Raw genomic sequence first — 12,124 nt, forward strand, 5'->3', positions numbered from 1 at the left:
TAATGAAAAAAAAGGAATTTATCTGAGTGGGAATTTAGTATGACACTATCAAATATTCAGGGAGGAAGACATCCTGAACGTTTCATTTCCCTGCACAGAACTGGTCAAATATAATGCCTCTGAAAGCTTCTAGGGAGGAGATCTCCATCAAGCTGCAAGCACCACTGCCTAAAACCTTAAAAAGTCTCATTCCCATCTCTATATGATATCAAAGTGAGTGCTTAGGTCAGTGGCCTGCTTCAAAAGAAGCCTGATAGGGACTGGAGTGTCCCAGCAGAGGTTTGATCTCCATCTTCTCCAGTTAACATGAAATACTGGAAGTTACACGGCTTCTCATCGGTATACTCTGTTGAAACTAAACTTCCCTTCACTGTCCCACTGGTGTGCACTTGGGCCTTTTGTATCATTCTGGAAACTCTAACAGAAACTTAGCCCAAGCTTACCTGACATAATCAAAACACAAGGACAGCCAGGTCTTTCCCAGCTTGGCACTGACACATCCCAGACTTTGTTCAAAGCTCAGTTAACCTGCTGGTGAAGGCAAGTTTCTTGGCTAGTATACCTCTTGATTTTGGAGATGCCTCTATGGAGGGATGCTAAGGGATTATGCTTGCCCATTGCTCCATGTCAGGAATAATGACTAACCTTTACCTGTCCCATTTTCACTCAGGATGCAATACTTACTTGATGCACAAGCCTGGGTGGAGAAAATTCCAGAGGACAGTGAGTGCCGCAGCACTCTGCGCCGACAGAACTGTGCTCGCCTGCAGGACTTCCTGAGCATCTCTGACAGCCTGTGCCATATCTGAACAATGGCTCTGACCCCCCATCTCTCTGGGACTGCAGCTCACCTTCTGCCAGAATTCTTCCTGCAAAGCCTCTGCATCCCAGTGGCATCTGAAACATTGCGGGGCTGCTTCCATTGCTGTTTCACTGATTGGGGTATCCTCTTGTGGATGTGTGTGTGGGTAATACAATAAAAATGCAGTTCCTCTACTAGTTACTGTGTTTACTGTACCTGACACTGGGGAATAGAGGGCAGGAGTTTGTGTCTCCTTGAGCTATTCTACAACAGTGCAATTATCCTGCAGAGAGTCAAAGGGAAAACATATTGTACATTGCCTGATTAATTCCTGCAGTCCTGGACAAGAAAAAATTATTTAAAAGAAGACCAAGACATTTTCATGGGTCAAAAAGAAGACTGGGTGTACACTGCTGCTGAAAGAGATGCCAACACTCATGCTTCAACACATCAGCTGGTCTGGTTGTAGCTGTGAGTCCTGCTAACCCCGTGGCTGGATCCCATACGCTTCTAAAGCTGGAACTAGAAGGGGTACACTGAGCATGCCCTGTGCTGGATTAGGGAGTCTGCCACAGGCTCATTAGGTTGGTAGCTCACTGAGGGCACAGAATTTCTTTTAATTGCACTCTGAAGCCACATGTCTTTCAAGGTTTTCTTTTTCTAGAGTTTAACTCAAAACTGCTCTTTTCTTAGGATAAGAAAATGTTTTGGTAATGCTGATAAGCAGAAGACTTTCAACTACAGGTTTTGCTTCTTTAGCTTGCCACATCAAAATGCCATTTGGCAGTCATGTCTGAAGCAGAGAAGAACTGGGTAGCTCTCCATCCGCAGATGCTCGTACCACTATTTGTGCCAGCAGCTACTGAGCACAAACATTTGCTACCTGGACTGCTTGTACTACGTTGCAGTAAAAATAAGAAAGGCCTGTGTCAGTGATATGATAATTAGTAGGTCCATGCTGTGCTGGTTAATTTGGAGTCAAATGACCCTACTGATAGAAAGGGCAACAGTGATGTTCATGTGGCCAAGACATTACACTGCAGCAGCACCTATCAAAACAGCTCCATCACAAGAAATTTCAGATTCACAGAAGACAGTTCATTGCTGTGTGCCTGAACTGTGAACTGAACAGCTGTCTTTGAAGGCTGCAAAGTCAAATTTAACATCAGCTGAACCTGGACACCAGCAACATCTTCCTCTCAGCTGCCAAGCATTTCAGCTTGGATGGAGGGTAGGGAAGGCCCATTTCAGGAAACCTCAATGACTGCTTCATGACATACGTAAAAGAAGATAAGAAACCTACTGAAGATGTAAGATAGACACTTAAATTGACAGAGGACCTTGAGGTTTGCCCCAGCTTTCACATTTATGAAATGTGATTGTAATGCCTCGTCATTCATTCTCTTTACTTTATTACACAGCTTATATAAATGTCAGTGTGATATGGCAAAATACAGCTGAGGTCAGTAAAACAAGTACTAATTTCTATTAATATAAGATAAAGAATAGGCTGTTCCACTGACATACTCGTTATCCAGTAATTCTGCCAATATTTATGAAAGAATACCGATAAGGTTAAGCGCCAAATCCTTCCTTTCCACTCCACAAGGTTTGAGTTAAATACCAATGTCTGACCCTTCTGCTGTGTGGAGTATATCAACAGCTCAGAGGTTCTTGCCTGGAAAACAAATCACCAAATAATTGCAACACTCAAGACTCTGTAAAGTGTGGTGAAAGCATAATTAAAATTTTATATCAGGTCTAACATACATTATACATATTTTCTTCCATTTTACTTGCAGGTGACTCTATGCTTGAACTGCTTAGTGTCTAAGCAAATTTTGCATTTGCAAATGCTGTCTAAATGTGGGAGCTGTGTGTGATACTTAAACTTGTTTTGGGGGCAGAGGACCCAAAGGTGCTTCTACTTTAACTCTGCCAATTGGGACCCCTTTGCTTCCTAGGAAAATCTTTAAATATCTCTGGCCTAGGAGCTAGCATAGAACAGCCTCTATCTCCCTGTACGTTTCTGCCCCAAACTCCCAAACATATTCATAGGGAGAGGGAAGACAATGGTGGAATTATTCTGTGCTGCCACAGCTGTTAACGTTTGCAGGTAGCGCAGCAGCAGACCTGCCGGAGACTCAGCCAGCACCATGGAGGCCTTCTGGAGAGCTTTGGAAGCATTCATTTCTCCTTCAGCTGCCACAACCTGAAAAGGAACCAAAATGGAAATGGCGTGGAAACACTGCCCATAGTGGTGAAAATCCAACTTTATAATGAGGAGAAAACAAACTAGCTTGGATTCCTGGAACCATAGGACAAGAGGAAATGGCCTTTAAGTTGCTAAGGGGAGGTTCTCATTGGATATTAGGAAAAAATTAGGTTTTCAAGCATTGGAAGAAGATGCCCAGGGAAGTGGTGGAGTCACTAACCCTAGTGGTCATTTAAAGGGTATGTAGATGTGGTGCTTAGGGACGTGGTTTAGTGATGGACTCGGCAGTGCTGGGTTTAAAGGTTGGACTTGGTGATCTGAGAGGTCTTGTCCATCCTAAAAAATTCTGTGGTTCTATGACAAGGAAATGAAAGCCTAGAGGTGAACACTGTCATGGGTCTCACCTTAGCTTTTGTCTCTTGAGCAGCCTCTGCTTCAGCTGCCATTGCCCTCTGCATGGCCATGGGGATCCAGATGTCTTTGATCTCCACATGGGCCACTTTGACTCCCCACTGCTCCGTGGCACTGTCAAGGATAGCCTTTGGGACAAAAAAACATGCCAGGAAGAGCACAGTGCTGGCAGAGGGAAAACCACATGGTGTTCCCTGCTTGGACAGAAGCATGGGACAAACCTGCACAGAAGAAAGAGGGACACTGCAGGGGCACCAGCACTCAGCATGGTGTGTGACAGTGGGTACCACAGCTTCAGGAAACACTTGCTGGTCATCACCAGTGTCTCCTCTGTGGCTTCTCTCCTGCCTCCTAAATTATGATCCCCATCCTTTCTTTAGGTGGGCACTTACTAAACTTCTCCCTCTTACAAAGAAATACTGCAGCAACTTCCTTAAACAGCACAACTTGACGAAAGTACGCTGTGGGTGAGACATAGCACTGGCTGCAGCAGCACTGGCAAACTCATCTGTGCTCCAGCTCCTGGGCACTCCTGCAATCCACACCAGCACCATGACCCTGTCTCTGTGTGGCCACTCTCCTGGCTGCAGAGGGTACAGTCCCTCTTTGGTCTGACTTGTCTCTCACTGAAATTAGTAAATTGGGTATTGGATTTTTCTTCTGCTCTCTCCCTGGCTGCCAAATCAAATGATGGCCTTTTAAAGCATACAGCAACTCAATTTTGTGCTTTTAGTTGTAATGACAAGAGATACAAGCCTTGCCTCAATGAAGGGTCTGCTCAAGACAGAGCTTCCCCTGAGCAGATCTCTTTCTCCATGTTTGCAGCTGCCTCTGTGCAAGGGATAAGCTGATTTTTTTTAAACCACTGGGTAATTTCAAAATTTTCATTTCTTTTTGATAGAGATAACTCTGCTACAAGAGCCTAGGGAAATACCTTTAGTATAACTCTTTCTGACTCTAAGCAACAAGATGTATAATTGAAAAAAAAAAAAAAACATAAAGGGAGATTATGTTATCCTTGTTGAAGAAAGATTATTTCTAATTTGCTACTCCCCAGAAAGCACCTCTGTGCTTGTGAATTTTGGGTGCCAAATTTACCTGGATACTGTGTGCAATCTCTTCACGACCTGCCAGCAGCTGAGCCAAGCTCTGTGTACCCAGAACATTTCTCAGGGTTGTCTGTGCCAGAAGCAAGGTCGCAGAGTGGACATCAGTGACATTGGCAACAGCACTGACAGCGCTGTGGATCCTGTAGTGCACCACCCCATCCACCTGGGCAGTAACAGCATCCCTTGTGAGAATCTGCATTTGAGAAATGCACACAGTTACACAAAGATCCAACAACACATCCTTTGCCTAGGAAGGGGAATATATTTTTTAACCCTTAGAGTAAAAGGCACTGATAATTCAAAGAAACTAAGAATTTCTTTTGATTTCTTTGTCATTCCCCCAAGAAATTACTTCAAGAAAGCTGTTCAGCATCAACGAAGTTTAAACTGAGGGAAAATGCTTTACATACCCTCTAAATAACCCTTCAATAGTAAGTGAATCTCATAATTTGAATTAATTTCTTTTGCAATAATAAATGATGGCTAGCCTCTTTCTTTCCTGTAAAAAGGTCCATTAATGAGTTTATACATTTCATGCATATTGGAAGATCTGTGCTACTTCCCCTAGACACTGTATTTGTAAGAAACACCAACAAATTAAAACAAAAATAAAAAGTGCAAGAAATTGTGAGAAGAAACTGAAAGAAATATTTAAGCATTCATAGAAGAGTTGTCATCTTTTGCCAGACAAGCTTCTTGTGCCTCAGAAGGCAGCTAGCCTCAGTGGAGAACTGATGTTGCTCTACTATCACTTCCCTCCTCAGCATCTTTAGCCTGCAAGTGAATGCTTCACAAAAACCCAGGCAAATGCTGCAAAAGCCTGGCCAAAAGCTGCTAAGCCTTGTACAACACAAGTTCTTGCAACCATCTTCCTTCCAGCCTCACATTTCGGGGGAGCCATTTTTCATCTCACACCACACACCCCTGCACCCTATGCTCTGAGAAAAGACTCTGTTTACAAAAAGATAATAGCCAAAAAAAACATTTTCTGGGGAACACAGTAGGAAATTCTGGGGGCCCAAAGGGTCTTGGAGCTGCCTCTTCTCCCTCTGCTCTTTGTTTAAAGAAAGGGACAGCAGCGCCAACTCCATAAGCAGAAGAATTTTTCTGCCATGGGCCTGAGGCTACAAAGAACCAAAATTTGATCAGAACAGGATTGCTCAACAACTGATCCTTCAGATTAATTTTTTCAGTCAACATTTGCCAACAAAATGCCTGAAGATATATCCTACTTGGATGTAGGATGTAGGATCCATTCCTGCTTGGACCTGAGTTTTGTGGAAGATTGTCTGCTAATTCCTGTTAATTTAGTGGGACTTGTTACCCCTGGGTAATTTGCCTTTCCAGACACATGTAGGAGGCTCTTTTGAATGGTGAGCTACATGTCAGATCCAATTTCATTAGGACATTAATTTACAACTGGGAATTTTGTAGCCTGCTCCTCTCTTGTCCTCCCTGTCTCACATTCACACTTGTAACTCCCTTCCCTTATTTTTGAAATCACAGTTCTGAACACCAGCGTGACCTGCAATGATGCATCTGCAAATATTCATTAGGGGAATCATAGAATAGTTTGGGTTGGAAGATAAAAGATCACTGAGTTCCAACCTTCCTCCCATAGGCAGGGACACCTTCCCCTAGACCTTGTTGCTCAGAGCCCCATCCAACCTGGCCTTGATCACTCCCAGGGATGGGGCATCCATAATTTCTTCAGGCAAGAAGTTATTTTGTAAGCAGCTTGAAATCCAGAAGATACAGCAGAAAAGCTAAATTCCATATGGTAGATAAATTCTATATGGTAGCTCAGCATGGCAAAATGACAAAACATTCATTATTTTTGATTGTGCCATGAATCTGCTCCTGTCTTAGATGGCCACTAGAGAAGTTACCTCTTGTGGAGGAATCTTACAGGTAACGGTCCTAAGATCAACCTTGATAAATGTATCTGTACATGGAAGTACAAGGATCATTCCTGAAAAATAAAAATTATTAGATGAAATACCTCTGAAACTAAAGTCCAGATCCAGGTATCTTAGAGAAAATAAACAGATGGAAATACCCACAGCATTTGGAATAACACCCTGCCTTATCACTGCAGCTGTCCTTTCTGCTTACAAGACATGACAACAGTGATGTTTTGCATTTTCAAATAACAGAGGGAAATGCAGATATCTGCAAATAATGTGAACTTATTAGAGCTTAATGACCTAGAACTCTTGTCCAGAAATGGGCACCTTGAAGCTCTTGTCTGAAGTTTGCCATGAGAGTTTTGGCAAAAATTCCTTCCATGCCTTTAATTTTCCCTTTTTAAATCACAAGCCATGTATGGTTCAGTATGTGTCCTCAGGAAAGACATCACCCAGGTCCAGATTCCTGCACCACATGAGAAACAGTGTTCCAGGGTGTGACAAATCCTGTGAAGGAGTCGCCACTGTCCTTCACTGGAAGGGGAGACTGTACAATACTTCCAACCTCAGCAGATTGCTTTGGTGCCCAGAGCCACACAGAAGAGCTCTGTACCTAGCTGCTCTTTGGACCACATGACCAGTATTCAAGAGGAAGGACAGTACCTGAAAAGGACTTTTTCCTGTTATTTCAACTTCTAGTTTGTTCATTTCATAGGCCAGAGGTGGTAAGTGCCCCAATGCAAACTCCTCATGCAGCTGGGTTTGGTTTGTGATTTGTAAGCTGGTCCTAGGGAGCAGCCTCGGTGTAACTGCTGTGTCCCTGCCCTGACACAGTTACCATTTTCAGAGCAGAGGACAGCTAAGGGGCTGGCAGAAACAAGCTGTGTTGGAAGCGGGGTGCAGGGAGAGAGGCCACAGTCACTCAAAAAAGACTGTGGCAGACTTGAACACTGCATTTAAACCTGCCTGCAGTCCCCTGACAGTGTGTGCAGCATGAATGCATCCTTGTGTTGTCCAAATTGCTCAGCAGCAAAGTCATACCTGGTATCAAGTTCCTCAAACTTCCGTGCTATGACAGGAGCATGGCTGTATCTTCTCTTCAGAAAAGTAAAGTCTGCAGGTAAAGGAACTGCAGTAGAGGGGACCTTCTCATTCCCCTCTATGCCATGAAGAAGAATTTCATGGAACCTCTGCAATTCTCTATGTGGTCTGGGTGCATTGTAATAAAATAAACCCAGAGGACTTTAACAGAGAAAAACTGCATGTATTCACCTGGTCCCTTTGCTTTCTTGGACAGAATACGTCCCAGACGAAATACAACAGCACGTTCATATTCTCTCACAACCTAGGAAAATATTTTAAATTTAGAATTTTACAACTAATTCTATTTTCATTCCCCAGTCCTTTAATCTTTGGCACTCATATTAAATGTGAAGAAAGTACAAATATTATAGGAAGCAACAAAGCTGCAAATCACTTTCTTCACATCTTCTATTTGCCTCATGATTTGCTGGAAAAACTCAGCCTCTGCCCATGGAAACAGGTAACAAAACAGGTCACATATGAAAGAATTAACAGTGATCTAAAAAGGACACCCCAGAGCTCTCTCAACATCAGCAGCATACTCAGAGGAGTTGTAGGCAAAGGGGCTCTCACCTCAGGTAATCTAAACCACTTCACTTAGTGCATCACAACTACTGAAGGCCTGGCATTCAACTGATGTTTAACTGGAAGTTTAACTGATGATGAATGTTGAGACTGGAAGAATTAAATGAGGAAGTTGTGGCAACACAGAACACTTGTGAAAGAACCTGTGTGGATCTCATTTCCAGAGCACATCTTTGCTACAAACACTTATGATTCCCAAAATGTGAATGTGAGGTGCCTTGTCTTAACTAAATCAGTAAAAAAGTAACAGCAATGATAATAGAGCATTCTTCATGTGCCTCAAATCCTGATAGCTTACCTTTATACATGCCCAGATGGAAATAGGAAAGGTAATAAGCATCAGGAGGAATGAAAGGGAAACTAGGATCCAGCCACAGACACCAATTCCTTCCTGCCTGTCAGCTATAAAAAATATAAGGAAGAAGAGCAATGAATGCAAAATTTGAGAAGTCATCCCAGGGATGTACATCTAGCCCAGCTGCAATCATATGGGTCCACAAAGTCCACAGAAACTCACTCCCTCTTCCTCCCTCCCAACACCCAAAGAAAGCCATAAACCACCTAACCATTCAACTTTATGGCCATTGAGCACAGAAAATTAAGAAAGGTTCAGAAAATATATTTTGCAACAGGAAGAAAGGAAAATTAAAGATATTACCAAAGCTGGGGGCTGTGAAGGAGAAATAAATGAATGAGTGGAGTAACCATGAGTATGAAACTATCAGATAGGGCAAAGGGTTTAGTTTGTGTGAAACAGATAACAAGGTAAATGAGGGGAAGTCTTGCTTTCTTTAGATGGACTTTTTGAGGAATATTCATAGACTAGTCCATCCACTGGACCATAAATTTCAACGTTAGTTCTTGTCAAAATGCATTTTAAGCAGTTGTCTTGTTGTGTTCACCTCATCTCATCCCAAAATTTCATTCTAATGAAATAAAACAAATATAAAACTAATTTCATTATTTTAGTGCCTGAAAGGAAGGCAGTAGTAAGGTAAGTTATTTCAAGGATTTAGGGCAGCACTGGAAATTTCTGATATCAAATAAAACTCACATGCAGACAGAAATGAGAAATAGGAAACAATTCAATTTATACTCTGTAAGAAAAAAAAAACCCAGCTTGTCAGGACCCTGAAACAGCACGAGGCTCCCTGATCTGTAAGGCATGAGCTGGCAGACCAGCAGAGCAGGACTGACAATTTTGTCAGAGCATTCCCAGCAACTACTGTACTTCACATTACACTAGTGGTGTGGCAGGCTACAACAGATACATAAAGCACCAGCAGTCAAATGTCTTTTAATCAGTGGAAAGAGATCAAGGAAAGTCACAGAGTAGGCATCATTCATAATTCTTAATTTGAAAACTGAGCAAATTAATCATGAAGGGATGTTTTGTTCAGCAGAACTCAACGTTTTTACTTTTTCTTAATTTCACATAAATGACCAGCTTACAGAAAATATCTGAAAAAATCATTTTCTCCAGTGACAAATTTGGTTATGAATAAACTCCTCAAAAGCAATTTTGGGCTGTAGCATCCTCTGCTATCATCCACCTGAGCCCACTGTGAAGACGCCTGGTGGGAATGACACAATCCACAGACAGGGGGAATAGATGAGAAAAAATGCAAGCACCCAGCAGATTGATATTCAAGCAGCTGAGACAAGTTAGGGGTCAAGATATCACCCCTAACCACCATGGGCAAAAAGCATGCATCCAAAACTTGACAAAGTACAATTGAATCCTTCTCCACAAGAACTCTCCTAGAGATCCTGATGCCAGCTAATAATGTAGGTTACAATTAGAAAAGGAGAACATGAAAATATGCCTTTGAATGAAACTCCTAGCTCTCCCAAACCACCACAGATCTTCTCTGATTACCCCAAAGTTTCAAACCATTTAACCACACAACAAATGAAAGACTCTAGAAAAAAAAACAACAGTGAAGAACCAGTCACAATCCTATGTATCATTGACCTGGGTTTGCCATCCCTGTATATGGATTATAATAGTCATGACCACCAAAAACCTCACTTGACTCTTTAGTCCAGAGCAAATCAGGAGCTGCAATGCACCACAAAAAGGGAGAGCTCATCACTCAGCAGTTGTGGAAAAAACTCCAGGGTACTGGAATAAGATTCACTTAATTTTTTCTTGATGCACTCATTAGGGTACATCACAAACACACTTGGTAAACAAACTCATGATGTGGGTTTCACATTTGGAAAGCAAAGGAAAAACTCTGTGGGCAAAAATCTCCCAAGTCTCCTACAGCAACAAAAAGATGGAGTAGACTCAGCCTCTTTAACCACCATGCTTTCTACTTTAACCTTTCTACTTTCTCCTAAAGGCTGAAAAATTCTTCTGTCTTCCCTAACTAGATCCTATTTTCCTCTCTCCAGTCTATCCCTCCATACAGAAGAGTATCAATAGCTGAATCAGTCTTTTTCATCCATGGGGTCATGTTGGCAGAAGGTAGATGCTGATGCATCCTGGCAGGGCAGCATGAAGCTACTGTCACTTACATTGGCAAATTCTGAGTTTTCATCTACAGCCTATGTCAGACATCAAAGGCAAAACAAATGTACTTTTTTTGTTTGGTTAGTTCTGCTCCTTTTAATATTATTGAGAAAAAGCCCACTCGCGCACACAAAACAAGGCTTACCAATTAGATGTTCTCTGTTCGTTTTCTTGGGTCTCCCTGTCTGGGGATCCATCCCCTTAGAGGGAAGCTCTGATCCCCTCACAGATGAGACAACAGCGTGCCTTGAAACTGCAGGGCTTGTGCAAGATGTTGAAGAGGGAGGCAGGATGGGAGGAGAAATTCCCCACATGAGAGTCTTCTGGGAGTTAGTTACCCTGGTGAGGAGAGGATGCTCACAAACACCAAGTCTTGTGTCTCTGGTGTAAGTGGATGGTATTCTGTGGCCGTCCTCTGTCTGGGGTGCACTTGGCCCAGCTGGTCTTAGGACCCAAAAAATACAAGCTGGAAATACTTTCTATAAATCCATCACCAGAGATTAAAACACCCATGAACGAGACAGGAAGATAAAAGTTAAGTCCTGTGAGGAGCAGCTGAGGTACAGCCTGAAGAAAATGAGGCTCAGGGGAGATCTTAACACTCTCTATACCTGCCTGAAAGGATGTAGTAGCAAAGTGAGGACTGGTCTCTTCGAAAGAAACAAGCAACATTATAAGAATAAATGGCCTCAAGTTGTGCCAGGGGAGGCTTAGATTAAATATGAGGAAAAACTTACTTCACCAAAACAGTTGCCAAACAGGCTATCCAGACAAGTGGTAGACTCTCCCTCACTGGTGGCATTTAAAGGACATGTGTATGTGGCACTTAAGGATGCAGTTTAGCAGTGGAGTTGGCAGTGCTGGGTTAATGGTTGGACTGGATCTTAAGAGGTCTTTTCCAACCTATGATCCTATAAAGCAAGGCAGAGATTGCATGCTGTTCCTCTGCTATTCTGGGGCTCAGCTGCTGTTCAGATCTCAAACATCAGCATAATAAATAAACAAAACTCCAGGTGAGGTCTCCAAACTGTGTAGACTAGCTCACCACACCCCTCTTCACACTGTCCCATCAGTACAGACTGAGCCCTATTGAACTGGATAACCTAGAAACCATAGCAGAAGCATTTCAGCTCCCAATCCTTAAAACTGTACCCCAAGAGTATTTTTCAATAAATATTTTGACAATCAAACTAAGCACAGCATTTCATTTCTGAAGGCTGTAGCAGCAGAGGGCAACCCTCTCAAAGGACAAGGCTGTTACTTGTTATTTTAACAAAATATGAGAGGTGCTATCTTTCATATGTAATTTATGAGTTTGATATATAGCTGCATTAATTACAGGGCTGGTTTTTGTGAGCATCTGTTAACTAGAATATCTGTGAAGATCTGGCTTCATTTCACCCAAGTCTTCCTCCTGGTCAGTAATCACCCTGGCCCCAGATGGATCATTCAAAGCTGATTGTTCCCCAGAAAATCCTTTTTCAGTCTCACAGA

The 12,124-nt window shown here is 42.5% G+C and overlaps 2 protein-coding genes across 2 annotated transcripts in view; one reads left to right on the plus strand and one right to left on the minus strand.

Moving 5' to 3' along the window:
• The window catches only part of LOC128784530 (complement C4-like), a 41,169-nt gene extending 40,170 nt beyond the window's left edge, over window positions 1-999 (plus strand). Inside the window, exon 41 of the mRNA XM_053936217.1 lies at window positions 671-999. Within this exon, the coding sequence (XP_053792192.1) occupies window positions 671-809 (139 nt within the window). The 3' untranslated portion in view covers window positions 810-999. The remainder of the gene's footprint in view (window positions 1-670) is intronic.
• A 1,692-nt stretch (window positions 1,000-2,691) lies between these two features.
• STOML3 (stomatin like 3) lies at window positions 2,692-10,827 on the minus strand. Its single transcript, XM_053935498.1, has 7 exons — window positions 10,776-10,827; window positions 8,411-8,514; window positions 7,717-7,789; window positions 6,427-6,509; window positions 4,527-4,730; window positions 3,422-3,556; window positions 2,692-3,014 (listed from the first exon to the last, which is right to left on the minus strand). The coding sequence occupies exons 1-7, from the start codon at window positions 10,825-10,827 to the stop codon at window positions 2,814-2,816; spliced, it is 852 nt and encodes a 283-aa protein (XP_053791473.1). The 3' UTR covers window positions 2,692-2,813.
• Between the last annotated feature and the right edge of the window lie 1,297 nt (window positions 10,828-12,124).

The sequence above is a fragment of the Vidua chalybeata genome, chromosome 2 (genome assembly GCF_026979565.1).
Source record: "Vidua chalybeata isolate OUT-0048 chromosome 2, bVidCha1 merged haplotype, whole genome shotgun sequence".
Classification (NCBI taxonomy): domain Eukaryota; kingdom Metazoa; phylum Chordata; class Aves; order Passeriformes; family Viduidae; genus Vidua; species Vidua chalybeata.